A 22,957-nucleotide genomic window follows, 5' to 3' on the forward strand; every position below is an offset into this window, starting at 1 on the left:
CACAATAAATAACAAAGAAGACATTTGACCGGCACTTTTCTCATTTAGTCCGGAAGATTTCAACTTAAACGGACATGTTGACCGGCGAAAAAATATTCTAACGGGAACTCTGGTGTCATCACTACGTAATACTTGTGCTTCTATTGGCTTACACATTGTACGTGATAGGCTAAGGAACAGGACTTCTCTAAGCGGTTGACCAATCAAAACAGAGCTGGCCAGCTAACCAATCAGAGCAGACTGGGCTCTGGTTTCAACCAGAGGGTGAAAACAGGCGGGGCAGCACAGGCAGTATGAGAAAAATAAAGGGCTTTTTGAACATTAAAGCTAGTAAACATGTCACAGTAAAAGCACAAAATACAAAAATGAAACCTAATAATTAGCATAATAGGGACCTTTTAAAGTGATACACACAATAATGAATCAATAATTACAATTCAGTAGAATAATTTACAATATAATCTGAACAATGGCGAATTCTGCAATATGAGCACTCTTACTTTTATTATAATAAGTCTATTTTGATGCAAATACTTTTGTGCTGTATTTTGAATGGAGGACTTTTGCTTGCCACAGGATTGTACTACTCTGTTGTATTACTCATTTTACTTCCACCACGCTCAGGGTGTGCGTACGTGTGTGGGAGTGCAGCATATTGTGTGAGGTAATGCATTCCAATGCTCGCGTGCAGCTATTTGGATCTAAAGACGGGAAAAGCCGAAGGCCTTGTGTATTGATTGAACGGCAGAGGTGTACAGTAATCATCATGAAAGCCTTGCAGGAGAAATTAAAGTCAGGGAGAGAGAGCTATGAGACATGGAGGATGATTTTCATTTTAAAGGAGTCCATCACCTTCTTGGCAGATGAGCTTAAGGAGGAGATTGCTATCAGGGAAGAAGCTTCTACTGCTTCTGTAGATGTGCACTGATATGCGTTATGGATGGACAAGTTACATTTGTTTGTTTTTACATACAAAAGGGTGCATTTCAAATTGTTTGTATGTTATTTGAAGGACAAAAGAGACCAATATCATAACATAAGGCCTGCTTGCTACGTTAAACATTTTATTTCTTCATATTTAATTGTATTTTTAAGATGATTCGACAGCAAGCTCAGACACTCTTCCCACCTTTGAGTGTTTAAGTTTCATCCTCTCTTTAAATACATTGGAATAATACCAAATAAAGAAATACTTTGCTACATTAGATTTAATTACACAATGGATGTTTCTCTGTGGATCTAAAAAGCTGAAATAACACAGTTGTATACAGTATTTACAAGGAACACATAGTTATAATGGTTACTGAGATCTTGTTACACAAATAGCTCATCAATTTTAGAAATGTGCTTATTTGCTTGACAGCTGGGATAGATGAGAAAATGTACAAGCCCTCAAGTGTCTGCGCTATTTAATAAGCTAGAGCCAACAGAGGGGACATGTAAGGTTAGCATGACAAGACAGTGAAGAGCATATCAAAGTGTTGAAATGTCCTAGTGAGACATGTCATAGAAGAAACTGTAGAATGATATCTTAAGTCAAGTTCAAGGCACATTAACATAATTAATGGGAAGCAAATGTTTGTTTATGTCTCTTTTTGTGAATTAAACACATTTCAAGCAAACATTATAGGAAGTGGGGAACAGCAATTATTGAAAGGAAATGGTGTTTGAGTTCTTAGTCGCAGCCAAAAGCGTATAAATAAACCAAAAAGCAGGGATTTGGGTTGAAACAAACACAGAACAGCTCAAAAGAAACAAGAGAACAAACAGACACTATCAAGATGTCAAGGACACATTTTGTACACAGTCCGCCCACCTCAGGATTCTCTAAAGGTAGCTTTGTGTAGCTCGGCTGAGTGTTACATTTGCTCATAGAGGGAACATTTCATTTTCTTTCCTCTTGTCAACAAAAAAAAACACATTGTTCTTGTCTTTTGTTTCGACAGCTTTTAGCATCAGACGGCGTCCAGCAGAGCATCCCTGTTACCATGACGATTACTGTGTTGGATGCCAACGACAACACTCCCACTTTTGCTAATGTCTCCTATAATGTCAACCTGTTTACTGATATGATGTCTGGAGAAACTGTGTTAAAGGTACGCACTGAGAAACACACTAATAAAAAAAAGTTCTTACTGTACTTGTGGGATGTTTTTAGTGTTAACATAATTTACTTTTGTGTGTTTGTGTATCTCTCTCCAGCTCGCAGCAGTCGACTCCGATGCAGGTCCCAACGGTCAGATCACTTACCGGATCTTAGCCGGAGACCAGGGACATTTTGTTATTGGCAACAGGTGAATATATTTTACTCATAAAGTAAAAGTTTGGAAAAAAAGGTTTCTCGCTGAGAGTTTGATGAGATGATCAAGGCTCTAAAAAGGCTAAACAAAACATCTAGCAGCACCTCTTAAGGATTCTCACAGAAGGAGTTTCAACATGCCTTTTAGTGCTCCTTGTCACGTGCGTTTGAACAAAAAAATATTCGTTATTTATCAAAACCACTTTCTTCACAGGCAGCGAAAAATCTCATTTAATTGTACATCAAGCATGACACCACTGTAATGTAGTTTTATGCTTAAATGTCATTGTTCAAGCACTGTGAAGAAATGTTTGGCAATGAGCACTGCCAAAATGAGGATGACCTACACTTAGTATCGTTCCTGAATGCATCCACTGATGGAGGACCGTTCTGCTTCTCTGCTCACATGTTCACAACAATATATCCATAACCATTGACAACTGGCTATTCTGTTTTTTCAGCACTGGGATCATTACTGTGGCACCAACTGTTGATCTCACTGTTGGGCGGAGCTACGCTTTGACTGTAGAAGCCATGGACAATGGGCCTGTACCTCAGAGAAGGTTAGAGTTTATCTCCGTCCGCTTCATCTGTATTTTACTGTCAGATTCCCAGAGCTTTCACATTCCTTAGCCCTTTCTAACTTTCCCCGAATGTGTCTCCATCTTTTCACACTTTTCATTTGATTCATCTCTAAAAATATGTCATGAATTATAGTTTTATATTGGGAAATGGCAGGCAAGGAGTCTAAGAGAGGGAAATTGATAGTATAAATGTGAAAAGGAAAAGTGAAGTGACTGGCACAGAATGAAAGGTAATGAATGGTGTCTATAGTAGTTCTCGAAAAACGGAAAGAAAATCATACTGTGTGCAAGGGACAATTTCAGCAAATGCAGGCACACAGGGAACTAGAATAAATGCCACAGATGGTAAAAGAAACATAATACAATACACCCTGGCCCTTTCACATTCCTGAGGACAAGGACTGACTTCACACAGAAACGTTTTCTTCTCTTTTTTTTCCACCGCTACCCCCTGTTTCCCGTGTCCTGCCATTCATCTCGCCTTCATGGATTAAATCAATCAGGAGCCATAACTTTTAAGCAGCTCACAAACTCCGGCTTTCCCTGAACTTGGGTTATTTCATGGATAAATGCATCTGCTACCAATATTTTGTAACTCTGTGTGTGTGTGGGTATTGATTCGGTAGCTAAAGTCTGACAGAGAGCCGTTAAATTGTGAAATTTTATTTTTAGCAATTACTATGCGAATCATTCACCCGCTGGAATGTGGTCAATCTACAATTCTTTAACAGATTGATATCACAGCTGCTCTAGTAGAGGGTTTTCTCAGCACTATGCCTCAACATGACTCAGGAAACATCAAACAACGGAGGCATGTGCTTTTGTAGGATGCAGAAAAAACGTATTTTCATGAATGTTTTCCTTCTTATTCATTCTTCTTTCAGTGATTAAGTCTTATTTTGTGTCATCTAATACAGGAACACCATAAGGAAACCCCATATTGGCAACAATAAAAACAAAAGCCGTACAAAACTGAGCTAATGTGCCAGAATGAGCAGCAGCCTGCTGTTTGCTGATACTCACAGCTCACTTGGATGTACTTCTTTGTATTTTGCACTTTGGAATGTCTCAACTAAAGGAGACATTAAGACTGCAGTGTCCTTGCAGAAAGGACACGTCTTCAATCAAGAAGCACTGAACAAAAGCAGCACGTAGTTACTGACACACAGGAACACTTATTTAAGATTTTTGTTTGAAAAAAAAGGCAATGCTGCTGCTACGATCACGATGACGTAGGCAGTTTGTTTTATAGTCCAATAGGGAGTATTCAGAAACTCTCTGAATGGTCAGATGTCCAACAGTGCATATTTCTATTCATCAGTCTCTTGATGAAAATGTAATCAAATCCAATCAAGTCCCCTGGCACCCAGTTAAATGTTACAATGTAGGAAAGCAGTATGAACGTTTTGCACATGACAGTGTGTCCATCAGCAGTTACCTCCCCTGTGAGCTATTTTGAAGTCCACATTAAACCCCTTGCCTCTCTTAGATATGTTGGTCTCTCTGGATAAATGTTTCTGTGCCCTAATGTTGATTTCAATCTCTAAGAGACCGGCAATGCCAAGCTGACCTGAAAGGACTTGTTCTGACAAAGGAAAACTGATAAAAAAAGTACTGCCGATTTAGCATTGCACTCCTATAACTGTTTCAAAAAATATATAATGCTGCCGTTCTCTCTTTTCTTTTAACACACATTGCTGCTCTTAGTGCATGTTACCCTCTCATAGAGCATGGTAGTTCAATCCAACTTGCAACTCTTTTCATACCACCCCAACTAATAGAATAGGTTATCAGAAGCAAAATGTTTGCAGTGTGAAACCTGGCTGTTTTAAATAGCCCCACAACTCCAAATACACACCTCCCAAAAGTGGATCAGCCTCAGGACATCTGTAACTATTACAAACAAATAATTAAAAGCTTTGAAATGTCTCAACATCGCGGATATTAAAAAGTTTACAGTATTTAAGCCTTTTTTGACTTGCTTATGAAGGCCTAAAAGGCATTTCAATTGTTAAAAGAGGACATTATTATGATCATTTTCAGGTTCATATCTGTATGTTGTGCCTACACTGTTACATCTTTGGTTAGTTGGATGTCTTTATTGTGATTTTTGAACCACTTAGAGATGTCTCGCCCGTTAGCCTATGTGTTGTAACGCCAGCCAATAGAAGCGCATGTGTTACTCTGATGTCACCATACTTGCCAACCCTCCCGATTTTCGCGGGAGACTCCCGATTTCATAGCCCTCTCCCGGTTTCCTCCCGGGGTCATATTTCTTCCGCATTTCTCCCGATTTCTGACACAATCAGATTTACTCACGACTGTTTCCACTCAGACTTTAATACAGCTACACCATTGTTTGGTTTCCATGGTTGCGCGTCTCCTTAGTAGCATGCGCAACTGAAAGTCTAAAGAGGGTGAGGCAGATAGTCACAGAAAACAGAACAAGAATCGACAACTCGAACCTCTGCTCACTCCTGTCCTGTAAAATACAGGTCCAGCCCACACCTATGCTCCATCAAGGATGGTGCAACCGGGTTCAAGGCAGTGCACTTACAACTACAATAAGCAGGTTAATGTTAATCTAACCCCGGCGTTGGTTTTGAAATGCTCCCGATTTCTGAGGTCTCAAGGTTGGCAAGTATTGATGTCACTATGTTACAGAAGTAAACTAAGGAGTCAAATGGAGGCGTTTTAGGCAGGAGGGATTAATTTGGGAGGTAAACTCCGTCTGAGGGAACATTTGGGGCTTTAGCTTTGCAGGTCATATACATAACACACTATTGGAAAGGGAAAACCCCAAAGAACACAATAGGGCCCCCCTAAAAACTGATTGTCTTGTATTTTTCTTAAGAGTTTTGTGTCTACATCTAACCTTATCCAAAGAGCCCCCAAACCAACTTCTTATGAGTCTAGGAAGCACTCCTTGGCAAACATTTCTTTTATAATGATTTAACTTTCCCTACTGCATGGATTCATCGCTCAAAAATACACATTGTATCACTCATAAAAAATAAATGTGTGTCCCCTCTCGTACATGGCTCAAATCAATACACAACTTGAACCACTGCAGATTGAGGTGGTTCCAATGATTGGTCCAGATTGTCACCAGATGTCCCCAGACCCCCTGTTTATCTCAGCTGAAAAACATAACCCACATAACAAATCGATTTCCATTTCTGCTACCTGATTTGTTAAAACTATGGGTCAGGACCATGAATGAGCTGCGTGCCTTTTGGCTGGCGGGCACCTAGAAGACATGAATCACAGCATTTTTAATGACTTTGGATCTCATCTCAGTATTACATCTCCGTGTCAGGGGGACTGTTGAAGAACCCTTGAGATACGTGTTCCATTCAGATTAGAAGTGCTTTTGCATGGCCTAGATAGATGCACCCCCAGAATATTGAAAACAGCTTACGCTCGGGGGTCTCATTTATACTTTCATCAAACTGTCGGGTTAGAGAGAAAAGGGGGCATCACCAAAGAGAACAGATAAGATAGGGTGAGATGTTAGATACATAACTAGATAGAGTTCAAGATAAATAAGTCATTTTGTACCATAAGAGGCATTTTGTAAAATACGCAAGTCGCAAGCAGTGTTGGGCTTGTTATTTGGAAAAATGGGTAACACTTTACCAATGAGCAGAAACATTTGAGTGCTGTGTGCAAACCAGCCAGTTCATTTATCGTGCATGTTTGTACTCGCATGATGGTTGGTGTTTGTGTGTGTACTGTACACACACATACAGCTCTATCGAACAATGACTATGAACTGGAAAATGCATAATGAATTAGAAAGAATAGTTTGATGGAAGAAGAGGGAAAATAGGCTACAGTAGGAACTACAACTGAATAATCTCCATTCCCTCAATCACTTTTCATTAATAATGCCATCTGAATTGTTTTAATAAAACACAGGCTTTCACTCTCTCTGGCGGCTTCCAGTTTTCCCAGACTTTGTCTACTTATTGTTGTGAACATAAATGGATTTTGTGGGCTATTGTTTATACCCGAGGTTCTTTGGCTTTTTCAGTTCCAGTTTGAGTGGAGTTAATCTCTCCCTGCTAGAACTCAGCCCTCTCACTATGTAGAAACACACAACCGTTCGTCATCCCGAAATTCAGGTTGAGTAAACCAAAGATCACTCAAGTCATGTGGGGGCAAAGCTTGGAAATGGGAGTATTTGGTCTTTCTCCAACCTGTAATAAAGTTAGAGATAGTAATGACCACTGTAACAAAATTGGAATTGTATTATCGAGTTACAAGGCTGGGGAAATGCAGTCTTTCTTTGTAATGTGACATTTCAGTCCAGACAATCTTTATTGAGCAACTGTTTGTTTTATATGAACAAGCACCGGGACTTCAAATTCCTTTAATAAGGCAGGAGGGGAAATAATCGAATACGTCTAACCCTGATAACCTCACTGACCTCATGGGGTCATGCAATCTCATGCTATACAGCCAAATGCTTTCAAAATCAAACTTCTTTTTTCAGTGATTATACCTGAACTTTATGAAACAACATATTCCTTAAGAACATTTTTAAATAGTGTTTGTATTGGCACTTAATATTAGTTAATAGGGATGTCCCGATCACCTTTTTTTGCTGCCGATCCGATTCCGATCATTTGATTTTGACAATTTGCCGATACCGATTTTTCCCGATCCGATCTTTATGCAATGCATTAAGAGAAAAAAAAAGAAAAAAGCATTCAAGTTGTCCCTTAAGGTTATTTTTTTATTTAAATTGGATATTCTATCCAACATGGATATAGCTTCTTTCTTTCACAGCAGCATTGGATCAGTTCAGTTGTGCAGCATTGGATCAAAACAAAATAAAGCTTATCAGTACTCGTTAGCTTACTGCTACAATTAGACACTGCGCCCTGCCCACTCTGTTGCCAGATTTGAGAGAAATAAGCAACCAGGTCTATGAAAACAAGCCCCAAAGAAGCAACACGTCACATACATGATGTTGTGTAATTTGAAACCAAAACTAAGGCCTCAGGATGACTCTAAGACTTGAACATGGTCATTTTTGTTTTGTAACATTGAATACAACATTTAAAAAAAGTATTTTAAAAAAGTATTTAAAAAAAATTAAAAAATCCCGATCCCCGATTTTTTTCTCCCGATTCCGATCTTTTCAAAATCACGTGATCGGCTCCGATCCCTGATCACGTGATCGGATCGGGACATCTCTATTAGTTAATTCAAATTAGATTGTTGTCGTGTTTTTAAGTAGAGGCACATAATACAAATATGAACTTGAAAATAAGCCTAATAGGGCCCCTTTAATTTAAATACACATAAAGTATACACAGTGTATTTGACAATTTGTCTGTGTTTTTTGACTATAAAGTTATATATCGTGAAGAGACAACAACTCAAAGTTAGGGGGGATTTGATACAGTATATTTTAATTATAATATTATTATATAATACATTATACATTTCCTTCTTGACCTCTGTGTAAAAGTTGCAGCATCATTTCCTTTAGATATGAGATTAATCTTATTGAGTGTGATGGTACATTTTGTTTAGTCGTGAGATATTAAACCATGATAGTTTTTTAAGTATTCTGATCTGTCTCCACAAAGTCATGTTCCCTGCAAAGTGAAGCGTTTCATTTTGAATGCCAGTGGAGCATCATTATTGAGAGTCCCAGCTCTCATCAATATTGTTCCTGTGGGAAGGCCTTGTCCAGGATCAAAAAATATGACTGCGTTATCTAAAATAATTGGTATAGCAGATGTCAAGTCTGCTTCCAGTTGGGTCTGAGTTTAATTTGCACTTAGTGCGTTGTTATCTCTCAATTATGTAAGGCGGTCGATTCGCCAGAACGCTGACAAATGTAGTTCTCTAAACATGACAAGTTTCTGCTAGGTAATCTAATATCTTCAGAAAGAAAAACTGACACAAGCTGTTTACAGCCTTGGAAATAAACAGCTCTGTCAATTGAAGCTCATTAAAGTGACATGGTGTTTAAAAGAAGTTTTATGTTAATTACAAAAATGCCAGTAAATGCGTCTTATTGAACAGCCAAAGCTTTTTATCAGAGGGGAAGAAAACATGGTATAATTAAGATTTCATTTTACAAAAGTAAAACTATTTAATGTCAGTCTGTACACCACTCAAAATAAAATAAAAATGTCATCACTCTACAAATTGAAAACGTTTGACTTCCCTAAATTAACTTTAAGCCCATTTGGTCTTCTTTTATAAAACCTACTTTCCTGCAAATCCCTCTCACCTGTCACAGAGTCATGAATCCACTGTTTTAGCCACAGTTGGTTAAGTAAGCTTTTTTCTTTGAATGTATTTAATGATCATCTGCACAATCACTACTCTCATTCTTAAATGCAAAGAGTGTAACCCCTTAGTATTCATTCTAACATAATAATAAAGGTGTATGCCCCTCTGGTTCAAGGCTCATACATTCAGATTATTAAGGAATAATCCTGCCCTAACAAGAAACAGACATTCTTCTATTAGAATGTGTGCATACTTCTTTATACAGTAAAACAGCATTAGCCTATCTACTGAAGCGAATCATTGAAACAGCAAAATAAGTTTGTCAAAATAAAGCAAAAAGGTCTGTTTACCTCTCAGACTGTCTCTGACTTCAAGCTCTTATTTATTAGCCAAACACAGCAGTAAGTGCAACGAAACAAACACTGGCCTTCCACTCTTAACTTAAATAATAGACCCTTCACCCTTCCTGACACAGATTTGTTTTCTCCCGCTATCCTCTTGTGCTGCCCTCCAGCTCTTCTCCTCCTCCTCTCATCCCTTCTCCAACTTTTTCCGTATTTATCTGCTTCTGTTTCTGGCTTTTTCTTTATCTGTAGCCTGCCTTACACAACTTATTTGTCTCATTCTCTCTCTTTAGGTCATCCATTACCACGGTCTATATCGAAGTTTTGCCCCCGAACAATCAGAGCCCTCCCCATTTCCCCCGACAACAGTACAACCTGGAGATCAGTGAAGCTATGAGGACTGGAGCTACACTACTCAATCTGCAGGTACACAATCACTCTGTCTGTCACACACATAGGGACAATCACACTTTATACAAGCTGGTGCCACCTCTGCTCCACACACATAAACTTTGCAAACTGGATGTTGTTGGTAAGTTTGATCAAGTTTGCAGTTTGTCTTAACGCTCAGATTAGCAGTCGCTGGGTGTATCAGGCGTTTATACACGACATTTCGCGAACTATTTGAACAAAGTCATTTATTTTAACTATATCAGTCATGCATCTATCAACTATTTAAACTATTTATCCATTACTTTTAGCTTTCTGTACTCCATTTATTTTAGGTTACCATTCCATCATGACTTTAAGCAAGCTATTCAAACTTTCTATTGATTACATTATCAGTTTCATCTTCTGTTTTAAATTGTTAAAGTTTCCTTACACATGTTGAGGAGTTACTGCTGACTGAAAATACAGATTTTCTTTTATTCCATTTCAAATGATTTGAGCTTCTCTGCAATCGTCTTCTTAGCCTTGACTAATGCAAAAGTACGTCATGTCGGATATCCCTGTCATACAACACACTGAGCACGGGTCCAATGTACTAAAGGAAATTGAATAATATTCATGTCAATGTATTGTGTCTGTCTGTGTGTACTTCTTCAGGCGGTGGATCGGGAGAGGGACCCTGTCACCTATAACATTTACAGTGGAGACTCTCGTGGACATTTTGCTTTACAGCAGAAGTAAGCACACACACACACACACACACACACACACACACACACACACACACACACACACACACACACACACACACACACACACACACACACACACACACACACACACACACACACACACACACAACTTATTTCATTAAGTTTGATCAACACTATGGAACTTGTTGAAGTCAATATTTCCAGACACTTAAGCAGTAAAGTATTTCTTATGTTGCTGTGTGTGTGTGTGTGTGTGTGTGTGTGTGTGTGTGTGTGTGTGTGTGTGTGTGTGTGTGTGTGTGTGTGTGTGTGTGTGTGTGTGTGTGTGTGTGTGTGTGTGTGTGTGTGTGTGTGTGTGTGTGTGTGTGTGTGTGTGTGTGTGTGTGTGTGTGTGTGTGTGTGTGTGTGTATGTGTGTGTGGGGGGGGGGTGTAAGCTGTCTAAATTGTATCACTCAGGGCTCTTCTACGTCGGGGGGCTTCACATAAACACACCCATTCCCTCTCCCACATTCACACTCTCACCACCTGCACACTGACTCGGAGGCCTTTTGTTGTATTTGTTCATTTATTGCTCATTAAAAATGCATTTCTCATGCTAGGGAAAGATCCTATCTACATTTCTTGAGGGAGAAGGCAAGAGATAAACAAAGAAGAGTAGGGTGAAAGAATGAGAGATGGAGGAGAATTGTAAGGACATGGAGGAAAGAGGGGGAGAAAAAAGAGTAAGAGACAATGGCGCAGGGAAGAGTAAAAGATGGATAACTGTTACCGAGAGCTCGGAAGGAAACAACGACTGGCAGAGAAAATCGTATTTAGAATGAAAGAAAAAGACTGAGTAAAAGGCCCCCTGTTATCAATAACAGCAGAGATTAAAATGAATTAAATTTTTACATTCTTTGAGTAGTTGATGGGGCTCTGTTGGACATTGTGAAACCTTCCAATATATGCCAACATTTTTCCGTGTCACAGCTGTGCTTTGTGCAGTATGACACTATTAGGACAAGCCAAGTGGCTATTTCCCCACCAAATGAATGTAACATGCCGTCAAGACTGTCGTTGGCAAAGGATCAAGTGATGTGCAGAATGTGTCCCCTAAAATACTCTAAAAGTGTCTCCTGTTAGTCCTGTTTACAATGTGGCTGCCATTGATGGAGCACACACTAATTGTTAAAAGATTCCGTTTAGTTGAATACATAAATGAAAGGGCCAGCAACATGTGAGGGGGTTTTTCAACATTTGTTTTTGAATGCATTTGAATTATCCTGGGTTCATCATGAATGATGGGTTTAATGTGGGTCCCTCACACAGGCTGTAGCAGAGGTTTGGTTTCAGAGCAGTGTGTGTGTGTGTGTGTGTGTGTGTGTGTGTGTGTGTGTGTGTGTGTGTGTGTGTGTGTGTGTGTGTGTGTGTGTGTGTGTGTGTGTGTGTGTGTGTGTGTGTGTGTGTGTGTGTGTGTGTGTGTGTGTGTGTGTGTGTGTGTGTGTGTGTGTGTGTGTGTGTGTGTGTGTGTGTGTGTGTGTGTGTGTGTGTGTGCATGCCTTGGAGTTTTCTTTTAATGAATTATCCATAAATAGACGAGAAACGCATTTTGGGAAAAAACACAGCTCCACATATTTCCCTCTGTAGACCATATATCATCTCCACACACACACACACACACGCACGCACGCACGCACGCACGCACGCACGCACGCACGCACGCACACACACACACACACACACACGCAGTCACTGTCAATATTTGGAGAACATTTGCATTTGAGATGGTGTCTAATTCATGATCATAGCTTGAATTAAAAACATTTCAATAATTATGTAAATCTTCCCTTGGCAATGTAAGTAGTGAAGTCAATCACCACCAGCATCAAAGGGTTCTGCTGGTTTTGATTGGTCACAAGTTTCAGACAGGCTGCTCTGAAGCTGTTGATCTTCTGGAGTTGATTTTTACTTATGCGTTAATCATTCGCCCCAAAATCTGACTTTTATCTCTGCTTCGGTTTGGACATGTTTGATTGCTGAGTTTTACTCAATCGGTAACTTCAGTCTGAGATGATATGTCTTCAAATTAAACAAATTATTCATAGACTGCACTTTATAAAATAACCATATTCAAGGAGCTTTTTGATGGCTTGCATCTTTTTCACTATTTTTACCATTCATAGATTTCAATACAGGTCAGTGTTTACACATTCTGTACCAATAGAGGGACATAAATTGATGTTTTGAGACCCAATTTGTCATTAAGCTGTCAATGAAGTCACTGAATAATGTGTAATTAAGCACTTTGCAGATTCTAAACGTTATTGTGGTTTTTAAATATTTCACCCTCAAATGATTTTCTTTGGTGAAAAGTCTGTCCCCTTACATATGGTGTTGGTTATGATACATTACTGTTTGAGCCATTATACTGTAGTAACAGCACTTACTGTAAGATTGATAACATATTGGGTTGGTGATGGGTATAAGATGAACCAATTACTCCATTAGCAGTTCACTTCTTAGACTTTAATGCAGTAGTTATAATTTTCTGAAAAGTTGCCTCTAAAGTTTTGAATATAGACAGTTCAATTAAACAAAACAGGTGTCCAAATTCTTCCCATGATCCAAAATAACCATCGGCAATACTTAAAATGTCTGGATTTATCAACATGGTAAGCAATCAACACACTGCAGCTTCTCATCAAATCCAGCTGTTGACTCTTGTGTATGAAAAAACACCTCACCACCATTCTGCTGTGTGTGCTACACTGTAGGCTCTTTTTTTTTTTTTTTTTCTGGTCTGATCCATTTTCAAGCTGATGCCTCAGGAGTTAACCTGTCCCTCTATCTGTGTTTTCCTCTGCAGTTCAGGGTATCTGGTGCTAAACAAGTCTCTGGACAGGGAGTCTCTGGATTATTATACCCTGGTGGTCACAGCCTCAGACGGACACCCAGATGGGGTAAGAAACGGAGCTGTAGTGAACAGATATCAACTGCTTGTCTTTACTTGAGCTGTTTCACAGAACGGAGTGGCTGTCAGGAGGGAAGCTAAAGGGTTCACAGGGAAATGGCACAAACAACAGCTGTGGCATTGTGTGAAAAAGCGGATATCGGAGGCAATTTTTGGTGAAAGTATCTCATTCAGTAATAATAGCAATCATAATTACCAAGCCACAATCTATCTGTAACTATGGATTTGAAACTGAGCAGAATAATCAGTCTGGGGGGAAAAAGGATGAGAGGATAACAACATGGAAAAGAATAATATTTAAGGCTCATCTGGCCTTGAAAACTTTAATGGTTTTGAAAGTTTGCACTATAAAAGAAACATCATATTATATCAAGCAGGACTAAAAGGTCTCCTCTGATATGCCATTTTCAATCGATACTAAATGCATGCCTTTATGTATGCCATGATATTTCAAGGTTAAATCTCAATTTTAGATTGCAGTGGTTATTTTACAACGGAAAGACACAAGAAGAAGACATCCAAGTGGTTTCTTGACTGTTTTGACATTTCAATGCTGATGGAGCACTTCAAATACTACTGTGATTTAAAAGAAAAAATGTACTTTGCCGCATGAGCTTTTTTCTAAAGACAGAGAAGTGCCCTTTTCACTTTCTCACTTACCGGTACTTAATTGATCTCAGGTCATCAGAGTCGCACTCTCTGTTGGCTTTCTTCCTGACCTTCCCACTGAGTCCCACTGCCCTCTCATCTATCATCACTCTCTGCTCTTCTTTAACAATCTCCCTTCTTATCGTTTCTCCTCTACTCCTACTCATCATCCGTCTCTTCATTAAAAGTAGTTTTTCTCCTCTCTTTTTTGTTCACTGCCCCCCCCCCCCCCCCTCACCCATGTGTCTGTATGAGAATACTCTGACCTTCTCGCACACGCACACTTGCACACAATATGAAGTGGGAGGAATTAATAGAAAGTGAGGAAGGAAGACTGATGTGAGAGGTGTTCAGGGGGCCCTTATTACATTAACAATTGTACAGTGAGTCCATACACACAGTTCTAACAGAAGGAGTCTTAACCCATACACACTCACAGACAGTGCCACATATACTTAGTCAATTGCTCTCTGGACCTTGACAATTAGTGTATTATCTTTGTGCCCCAAAGGTCTTTAAGTCTGAAAATGGCTAAAAGTAGTTTGCCCATTTTTCTGCTTGATACTCCATTATATTGTGGACGAGCAGACGCAAGAGAGAGAGGGAGAAGTTTTTGAAAAGAGGAATAGTATGAGCTCGCAGACAGACAGAAGGGAAGACAAGGAAGGAAAGAAAGAAATAGAAAAAGCAGAAGAGAAGATACGGACCCATTAATCAGCATCACTAGAAAGGGCCTTGGGTTGTCTTCATATGCGTATGTGTACACACACACACACACACACACACACACACACACACACACACACACACACACACACACACACACACACACACACACACACACACACACACACACACACACACACACACACACGTCCATGTCCCCTATTATTAAATGTCCTGTTGTGAGAGTGTCGGACTACAAAGTGCCTAATTGGCTAGTTGGCCAGTGAATCCATCATACTGCCACATTTTGAGGGCCCTACAAGCTGTGGCAGAAGACCAGCTCTACTGTAAGGACAGTATGCATTGTACGATGCAACTTAAACTTTGGTGCAGGACAGTGTGCTGTTGCCAAATGGACTGTGTAGTAATGCATCATGGGGGATATGGGAATAAGCTAATGTTTCTGCCATTAAATACAGTGTACGTTAGCGCTGATGACAGAACTATAGTTTCCTTGTTTTCTTTTTAAAGCTAAGTTGTTTCCTCAGACAGCTGGTCGCTAAATGTTTTTTAATAAAATAATACTCAGCTATTTGTAAACAGTGCATTTTTGGGGGGGGCTTTTTTTTATTTTTTTTTAAAGCTTTGGGTATAATTGTTTTGTCTCTGTTCATAAACAAAACCACTTTCTAGAAGGGTCCAATGAGTGAGCTGGTGTTGATGGAGCTTTGGCAGCAAAACAGCAATTTCATGAGCGTATCAGCAGAGTAATAGTGAGAAGTTGTAATGTCAGCGCTGTGCACCTACAGCTGACTGCCTCACAGCGAGAGAAGGAGCCAGTGAATGTGAAGTATCAAAGAGGCATTTAATTAAAATCTAAATGTAATTGCACCTACATGAGCTAACGATAAACTGCACATTTAGTGTGCCGGTAAATATTTTCAACGGCAGGAAAGTGTTTATTAGAGAAACATACATTACAGATGCAGTGATTGATTGGCCATTTTTTCCATTTCAAATGTACACCGATTTGCTGCATGATGGGTTTTATGTTGCTAGAAAAGCTGGCATTGGCTGACTTTTGATACAGCCACATAGACACGTACAAACACACATTCACACACACACATAGATGGGATACTAGTTTGTAGCTTTATGAAAAAGAAATGTTGACAAATGAGCCAACTCTTTGAGACTATTAGGGAAAAGTGAGCGTTCTCTCCCTCCCGTCTGTCAGTAGGTAAAAGGCAAGCAGGAACACGCAGCAGGGAGTTAATATCAGTGTAACATATTTTACGCAAAAGTGAGCAATCCCTCAAAGGCCATGTCTGTTTAAGCTTTTACCAGCCACTGTCCTACAGGATACAAGCACAATGTAAACCCTTCACAGACAGCTATGACCACATAATCTGTACACGTATCATTGATCAGTTTCTCATCTATAAATCATAATGGTAATTTGGACAATGCATGGTAAAGAAAACATTTAAAACTGTTAGAACATGTTGTCTCCATAGTGGGTGGGTTGTACACTTTGGCAGGTGGCCATGGTATCAGCACTAAAACTAACTCTGTGATATGCGCTTATCAGAAAATGATGTGCTTAGAGCCCCTCGATGCACAATGGAGCTTACCGCCTCTTGTTCTCTATCTCCGTGTGTTTGCATGTGTGTGTGTTTGAGATTGTATATCTGTGTTTGCCTCCGCTGCTCACAGTTTTCCTTGTCATTATATCAGAGCTCATTCTACTTTACATATATTGGCATTCGGATAAACTGTTTTGTCAACTGTGAGTTCTTAACCCTCGCAAATTACTTGCATCACCGTGTGCCCTGCCAACCCCAAAAGCCTGTTGTCGCCTCTCTGATTGTCACTCTCCCACACGCACACCCACACACGCTCATTTCTCTCTTTTCATCCCTCTTTTGTGATTCACTTAGCTTTCCCTCATGTTCCACCTCCTACTAGCTCTCTTCTTTAAAAGCCAAACATACAATCACTTTCCCTCTCCTCATGAAAGTCAAATTAAGAAATTAGTGGTCCTCCTGCCAGCTTCTCTCTCTTTCCTGGACATGTTTTCTAAGTGCTTTGGCTGCTGCTTTGTTGAGAATTGTTGACATTTACTGTAAAACGTTGAATGAATGGATCCCCTACGAACTAACATGCTTTAATGCGTCAAATTTAATGCATTTCCCGGGTCTTGTTTGGCACAGATTCCTGTCTATTCATTCGACATTCGAGCCGTCTGTCCTTGAAAAACTGCCACAAGATCTATTCAAAGTGGTCCTCCTTTGACCTCTTATTCATTAATTTTAATACAGTTTTTAATTATGCGTATCTTAACCACTTTCCTCCATTTTGAACACGGTGGGAGAAAATGGGGAACAGTTTCCAATGTATTTTTTTAAGTAAACAGTTATTAAAGCCAGCCAGTGCCAGAGTGCAGCTAGATAACAAGCAAAATGGGCTCTGTAGTTTTTTACATAAAATAGCTTTTAGTAGGAGGAAAAAATAAGTTGTTATCTCCTGTGTATCCTGATTATACATCACGTAATAAAATCATAGAACGCAAGCCGGATAAAATGGAATAAGATGTTCAATGAATACAATGAATGTTGTCCGAAGTGACCAGAACAATAACGTACGTGTGTGTGTGTGTGTGTGTGTGTGTGTGTGTGTGTGTGTGTGTGTGTGTGTGTGTGTGTGTGTGTGTGTGTGTGTGTGTGTGTGTGTGTGTGTGTGTGTGTGTGTGTGTGTGTGTGTGTGTGTGTGTGTGTGTGTGTGTGTGTGTGTGTGTGTGTGTGTGTGTGTGTGTGTGTGTGTGTGTGTGTGTGTGTGTGTGTGTGTTTTGTTTGTGTGTAGACCTCCACTGCAACAGTGAACATTGTGGTGACAGATGTTAATGACAACGACCCGCTGTTCGATTCTTCACTGCCGGTGAACCTCACTGTCATCGAGGAAAAAGATCACGCCTACGTTGGACAGGTCAAGGTAAGAAGTCACAGAACTCTATTTGTTGTTGTGGCACTGATCACCATGTCTCCCTCCTCCTGACATGAAGACCTGGAAACCTTTAGAGAAATGCACATTATTACTTTTAATTTGCTCATCTACATTTCTTCGTCTTCCCCTTCAAAGCCTCTCAGCACAGATACAGACACACAGAGGCTCTAATTAAATCCTGCTCTTATAATCTATTACAACAGGGACCATTGATCACTAACATAACTCTGTAAACCTTTTGTAGCTTTGTAATTAGGACTGTATGTTATGATACTCTGAGAAAGGTGTGTGCATGAGTGTGTGGGTGGACAGGATACAAGAAGCTCAGATAATATTGAGGATGTTATCTAGTGAGGTTGAATATTTTAAATGTTTGTGAACATACCCCACTCCCTCGTTGCCAGCTTTAACATTTAAAAAAAGAACTGAAGATAGTAAGATAACTTTTCTTTTTACATTTCTCTTTAAAAATATTCAAAGATCATGTTAATTTAATTTAAGTTATCATGAGTTTTAAGCATGTGTTGATGTTTATCCTGATAATATCGTGAACTAACATTATTTTGGCCTGGATACTTTTGACATAAAATGTTATTAATTACAATTAGATGATAGTATTTTATAAATTATATTATACATTATTAAATAACATCCTTTTTTTTGCCTTCTGAATATTGCAGAATAAACAAAAGCTAAGTATGTGATGAATATACTATAACCTGGAAAAACACACTTAGCACATGTGGAAGTAACGTGATCGTTCTTCAGCACTCTGGGATTTCACCTGCCTCAGCACCTCTGTCTCCATTTACCCCGCAGAGTCCTGGACTCGATCCAGGCTTAATAACTGACTCATGTTTTCCGCTGACAGAGTTCACGGGTAAATATGACACTTTGATAGGCTCTGATCTTTAAAGATGCTCCCTCCGGTTGGTTAATTCAGAGCCTTTGTACAGCGGTGTCAGGGGGTCTTTAATCAGTGTGACACTTCGCCGGGTTCTAAATGTTAATCATGCTTCTTTGGTTGAATAACAAGACTTCTCCTGTGATTAATAAATGGCCTTTGTACTGCCATGTCTAGGATTCTGAACAAATCTTACATTTCACAGGTTTAAGGTTAAAGCTCAATTCCATTTTATATGTGAACAGTTCGGCACTAATCCAAACTCATAAACCCCACCTTTCATGCAAAGCGTTCCAAACGTTACCTCTTGCTCTCCTTTGGACCTGTTCCAAATTCAACATCCAAAATCCCACCTTAATCTTTAGAGAGGGCACTTGAAAGTATTCCAATCCTGAACTTCGTCCCTCTCAAAGACCCTTGGATATTCTCCAAATCAAAACAGACGGCGTGACTCTTGGCCTCATTCAGGGTCCCCTACCTGAAGGTATTAAACACATTTCCAGAAGAATGAATGGACCTGACCTTGCTCTGCTGATGCTGGTACGCTAGAGAACGATGGAAAAAGGGGAAGTAGTGAGACACGCATGGCTTGCAGAGCGAAATGGGAGAAATACACTAGGGAGAGGTAATGGGGGGGGGGGAGCAAGAGAAGAGGGGACACTAGGAGAGTATGGCTGCATTCGTAATCTGACTTTCATGAGTTTAAGACAGGGTTTCTATTTTAAAGAGATGAAACAGAAACAATGGGTGAATGCAGAGAGAGGTCATATGATCAAAAGACAAGATTATGGCAGGTCAAATATAATAAAGAAAGGTGAACACTTCATTTGCATGATGTAGTGGCAGTGACAATATAAAAGCAAAAACTCAACAGAAATAATTGTCTTTATGTTGAAAATGCCAAACTTGGGCAAACAGTGGATGAATCCTAGCAGCTGCAGTATTCCGATACAAAGCTTGATGCCTCCCAAAGTACCTCTTCATCCGTTCACAATTTGGTTCCTCACTCCACGCCTGGCCTTTCAAATCTCCTGCTGCAGCTGGAATAAAAAATGGTGGCCAGTTGGTCCTTCATGGCACAATTGCCTTTCCCTACAGCACGATTGTTTACTCTCGACATGTACTCTCAGGGGCAATACGCTGCACAAAAAGGGCTTTGTTATGTCGTATTTTATTTTTTTTAATGGTTCAAAATTGATTGAAGGTTGAAAGTAGGACGGTATACTATAGAGCTCTCTTTTCACACTGTATATGCTCAACTTCATGATCAGAAATGTGCAGTTTTGTGTGACAGTAATTGTCTTTTTCTCCTTTCATGATCCTGTTTATCGTGACTGTCACGGCCCGTCCGCGTCTATCGTTATTCCAACCCAGTTTAGATTTAACCACTTGCTTCTTTGTCCATATGACTGACGAACGCTGAAAGCCATATCGAAGAGTCCTGAGATTGTATTACTGGTGTTTTATCATCTCAGCTGGTGTAAGTGCAGAATATTGAATATAACCTTGACTATTACTGTGTACTTCATTTATCAGACAGCATTATCTAATGATACTATTTTATATATATATATATATATACACACATGTATTCATTTATAAACAGATATATATAAACACACACTTATATGTACTCACACATGTATTTATTCATTTATACACACACACTCACATATATACACTTTATATTAATTCATTTGTACACACACACATACATATATAAACAAAACAACACAATATAATAAAAACAGTTGCAAGAATAACATAATATGGTATGATCAATTTTACCCTTTTGTTTTTGCTCCCATATTTCAATTAAAAGATATTTTCCAAAATCAATATTGGTGGGGGCTCTTTTGCAAAGATAATCAATAACACCGCCTGACAGTTGTTGCAGATTATACAGCATACTTGTTACTTACACACATGTGCGATGGTCCCAAAAAAGCCAAAATCTGCACTGTAAAAAAATATATACATTTATTAGGTACTCTGAATACGGGTCGACTGTGTAATAATCATGCCTTTTAATTGGTGTATATGTCTCACCAGGTGAAGGCTGGGACAGTGGGAGGGGTGAGGTATGAACAGGGGACTGCTGAATGCTGAAGTCCCAGGATACAATTCCAAGTTGACTGCATGATCCACTTACCTGTTTGCATCAACTGCAGGAGGTCAAGCAGGGGTCATCTGATGTCCTTTTGGTTGGATCAACACCAGCCTCTGGAAAGATTTCATGACTGCAGAGGGCAGTGGACCTTTAGTCATTTAATTCTGTGATGTAGGGTAATGGATTTGTATTAACAGGGAGGTTATATTTCAGCATTTGAGATACACCTTGAGGCCTGATTCCCGTCAAGTTAATATTTTATAAATCAAAAACATTGCGTAGAAACTGGCGTACGCCATTTTTTGGGCGTATATCCCTTTATAAATGAGGCCCCAGGCACGAGAAAAAAGAGCGGAAACTGATCTTCTGAAGCCACAAAGGGAGGTTTAAATTACCAATGATGGACAAGCAGAAAACGGGCTCACCAGCCAACTTGCAAAGCAAATTAAGATACAAATATAATCAGGTCCCACATAGAGACATAGACACCATGCAGCAGCCAGAGGAGAAGGGGAGAGCGACTGCAGCTTTTCTCAGGCCCTGATTGGTGATTGGGAGCACCTGGAGGGAGAGGCTGAATCTGGAGACAATATAGAGGGAGAGAGAGAAAGACACACACACCCAAACCCCAGCACCCACTACGGCACGTAACAGTGACGCTTACTTTCAGAGACAAATCTAGTACAAATCTAGTAAAAATACATGCACTGTTCATGTTTCGTTCTGAAGTGTTACTCTTGTAAAAACGCTGCTCAAGTGACACTGCACCTACACTGTTGAAAGGAAGTTCGGGGTTTGAGAACAAATATTATCTGATGGGAAACAGAGTTGAAAAGAAGAAGATATAACAGGAACTCGAAGCAATCTCACCCACATACACACTCGCACAAACACACAAGTGATTGATGGCTTGTCTGTGTGCGTTACCTACTGAGAAAAAGACTCCCACACTGTTATAACACTGTCTCTATGGTGTATTGGTACAGCGAAAGAAATGTGCTCCGAGACAGATCTAAAAAAAGGTCTCAGTAATTTAGCTTCAGTCGCAGGTACTTCTATCGCTGTATCCAGGTTGAGGTGAAATAGTGATGAAAAGAGAATATTAAAAAAAGGGGAAATTGGAGGTATGAGCACCTGAATACGAGAGGCAGAGATAAAGATCGTGGAGTTAGAGTATAGGCTCCAAGCTGTTATTTATTTGTATAAGTGTGTGTAGAAAAGCAGCAGATGTAAGACCGAGACAATACATCTATTCTGTCTCAATGTAATTATCCTGAGGGGAACTGTGAGAGAATTAGTAAGGGATAAGACATATGAAGAAAGTCACATTCAGGATCTGCAGAAATCAATATGTTTTACATCAAGACGATTGATCTAGCATAGATGCAATGCTTTGACACGTTTACTCCTAACAGTTTGAAGGAAGGTATAAATGAACTCTAACATCTGCTATTTTCATTATTTACTTACAGTAGGACATTCCAGTTTTCTCTCATCAATGTATAAAAACTGATGTAAGGTTGGTGCATATGTGGCTGTGCTTTTAAGTTATGTTTGGCCTTTTGAAAGGAGCCTGTTTCTCTTAATTATTTATTTTGACAGCTTGAAAATGTAAAGGTACAACAATATTTAGAAAAACAGGCTTATTATGCCAGTTAGCTTCTCCTTCTTCTTCGAGTCCGTAGCAATATCAGATGTCGTTCTGCCAGTATCGGGCACAGAACACAGCTGATGGGGTAGGTTCTGACAGGTCTTCTGGACTGCACCTGGGGGCATCGGCACATTCCAGTAGGTGGGACATTGTCTGCACTGACCCACAGCTGCACGTGTCTTCTGTGGTGTAGTTCCACACTTTCATCAGTGCTTTGCACCCCCCCTGTTCCACACGCAGTCTATTAAGTGACTTCCAGGTTGTCCAGCCAAGGTCGTGGCCACTAGCGAGGCTTTCTGTCAGTGTGATTCCTCTGTCCAGCCATTCAAGAGCTTGTGTGTCATTTCTTTGCCATTCATCTTCCCAGATGTTGGTCCTTGCTGCTTGTTTAGTTGTCTGGAGGGGCAGGACTGTCTGCACCAAACTGGCTCTGGAT

General features: G+C 39.7%; 1 protein-coding gene across 1 annotated transcript in view; it reads left to right on the forward strand.

Moving 5' to 3' along the window:
• LOC307024403 (protocadherin-15-like) overlaps nt 1-22,957 on the forward strand; it is a 169,955-nt gene that overhangs the window by 85,189 nt on the left and 61,809 nt on the right. Inside the window, exons 14-20 of the mRNA XM_079658474.1 lie at nt 1,947-2,096; nt 2,203-2,294; nt 2,761-2,862; nt 9,779-9,911; nt 10,533-10,612; nt 13,435-13,528; nt 17,716-17,844. Of these exons, the coding sequence (XP_079514600.1) occupies nt 1,947-2,096; nt 2,203-2,294; nt 2,761-2,862; nt 9,779-9,911; nt 10,533-10,612; nt 13,435-13,528; nt 17,716-17,844 (780 nt within the window). The remainder of the gene's footprint in view (nt 1-1,946; nt 2,097-2,202; nt 2,295-2,760; nt 2,863-9,778; nt 9,912-10,532; nt 10,613-13,434; nt 13,529-17,715; nt 17,845-22,957) is intronic.

The sequence above is a fragment of the Notothenia rossii genome (genome assembly GCF_949606895.1).
Source record: "Notothenia rossii genome assembly, chromosome: 11".
Classification (NCBI taxonomy): domain Eukaryota; kingdom Metazoa; phylum Chordata; class Actinopteri; order Perciformes; family Nototheniidae; genus Notothenia; species Notothenia rossii.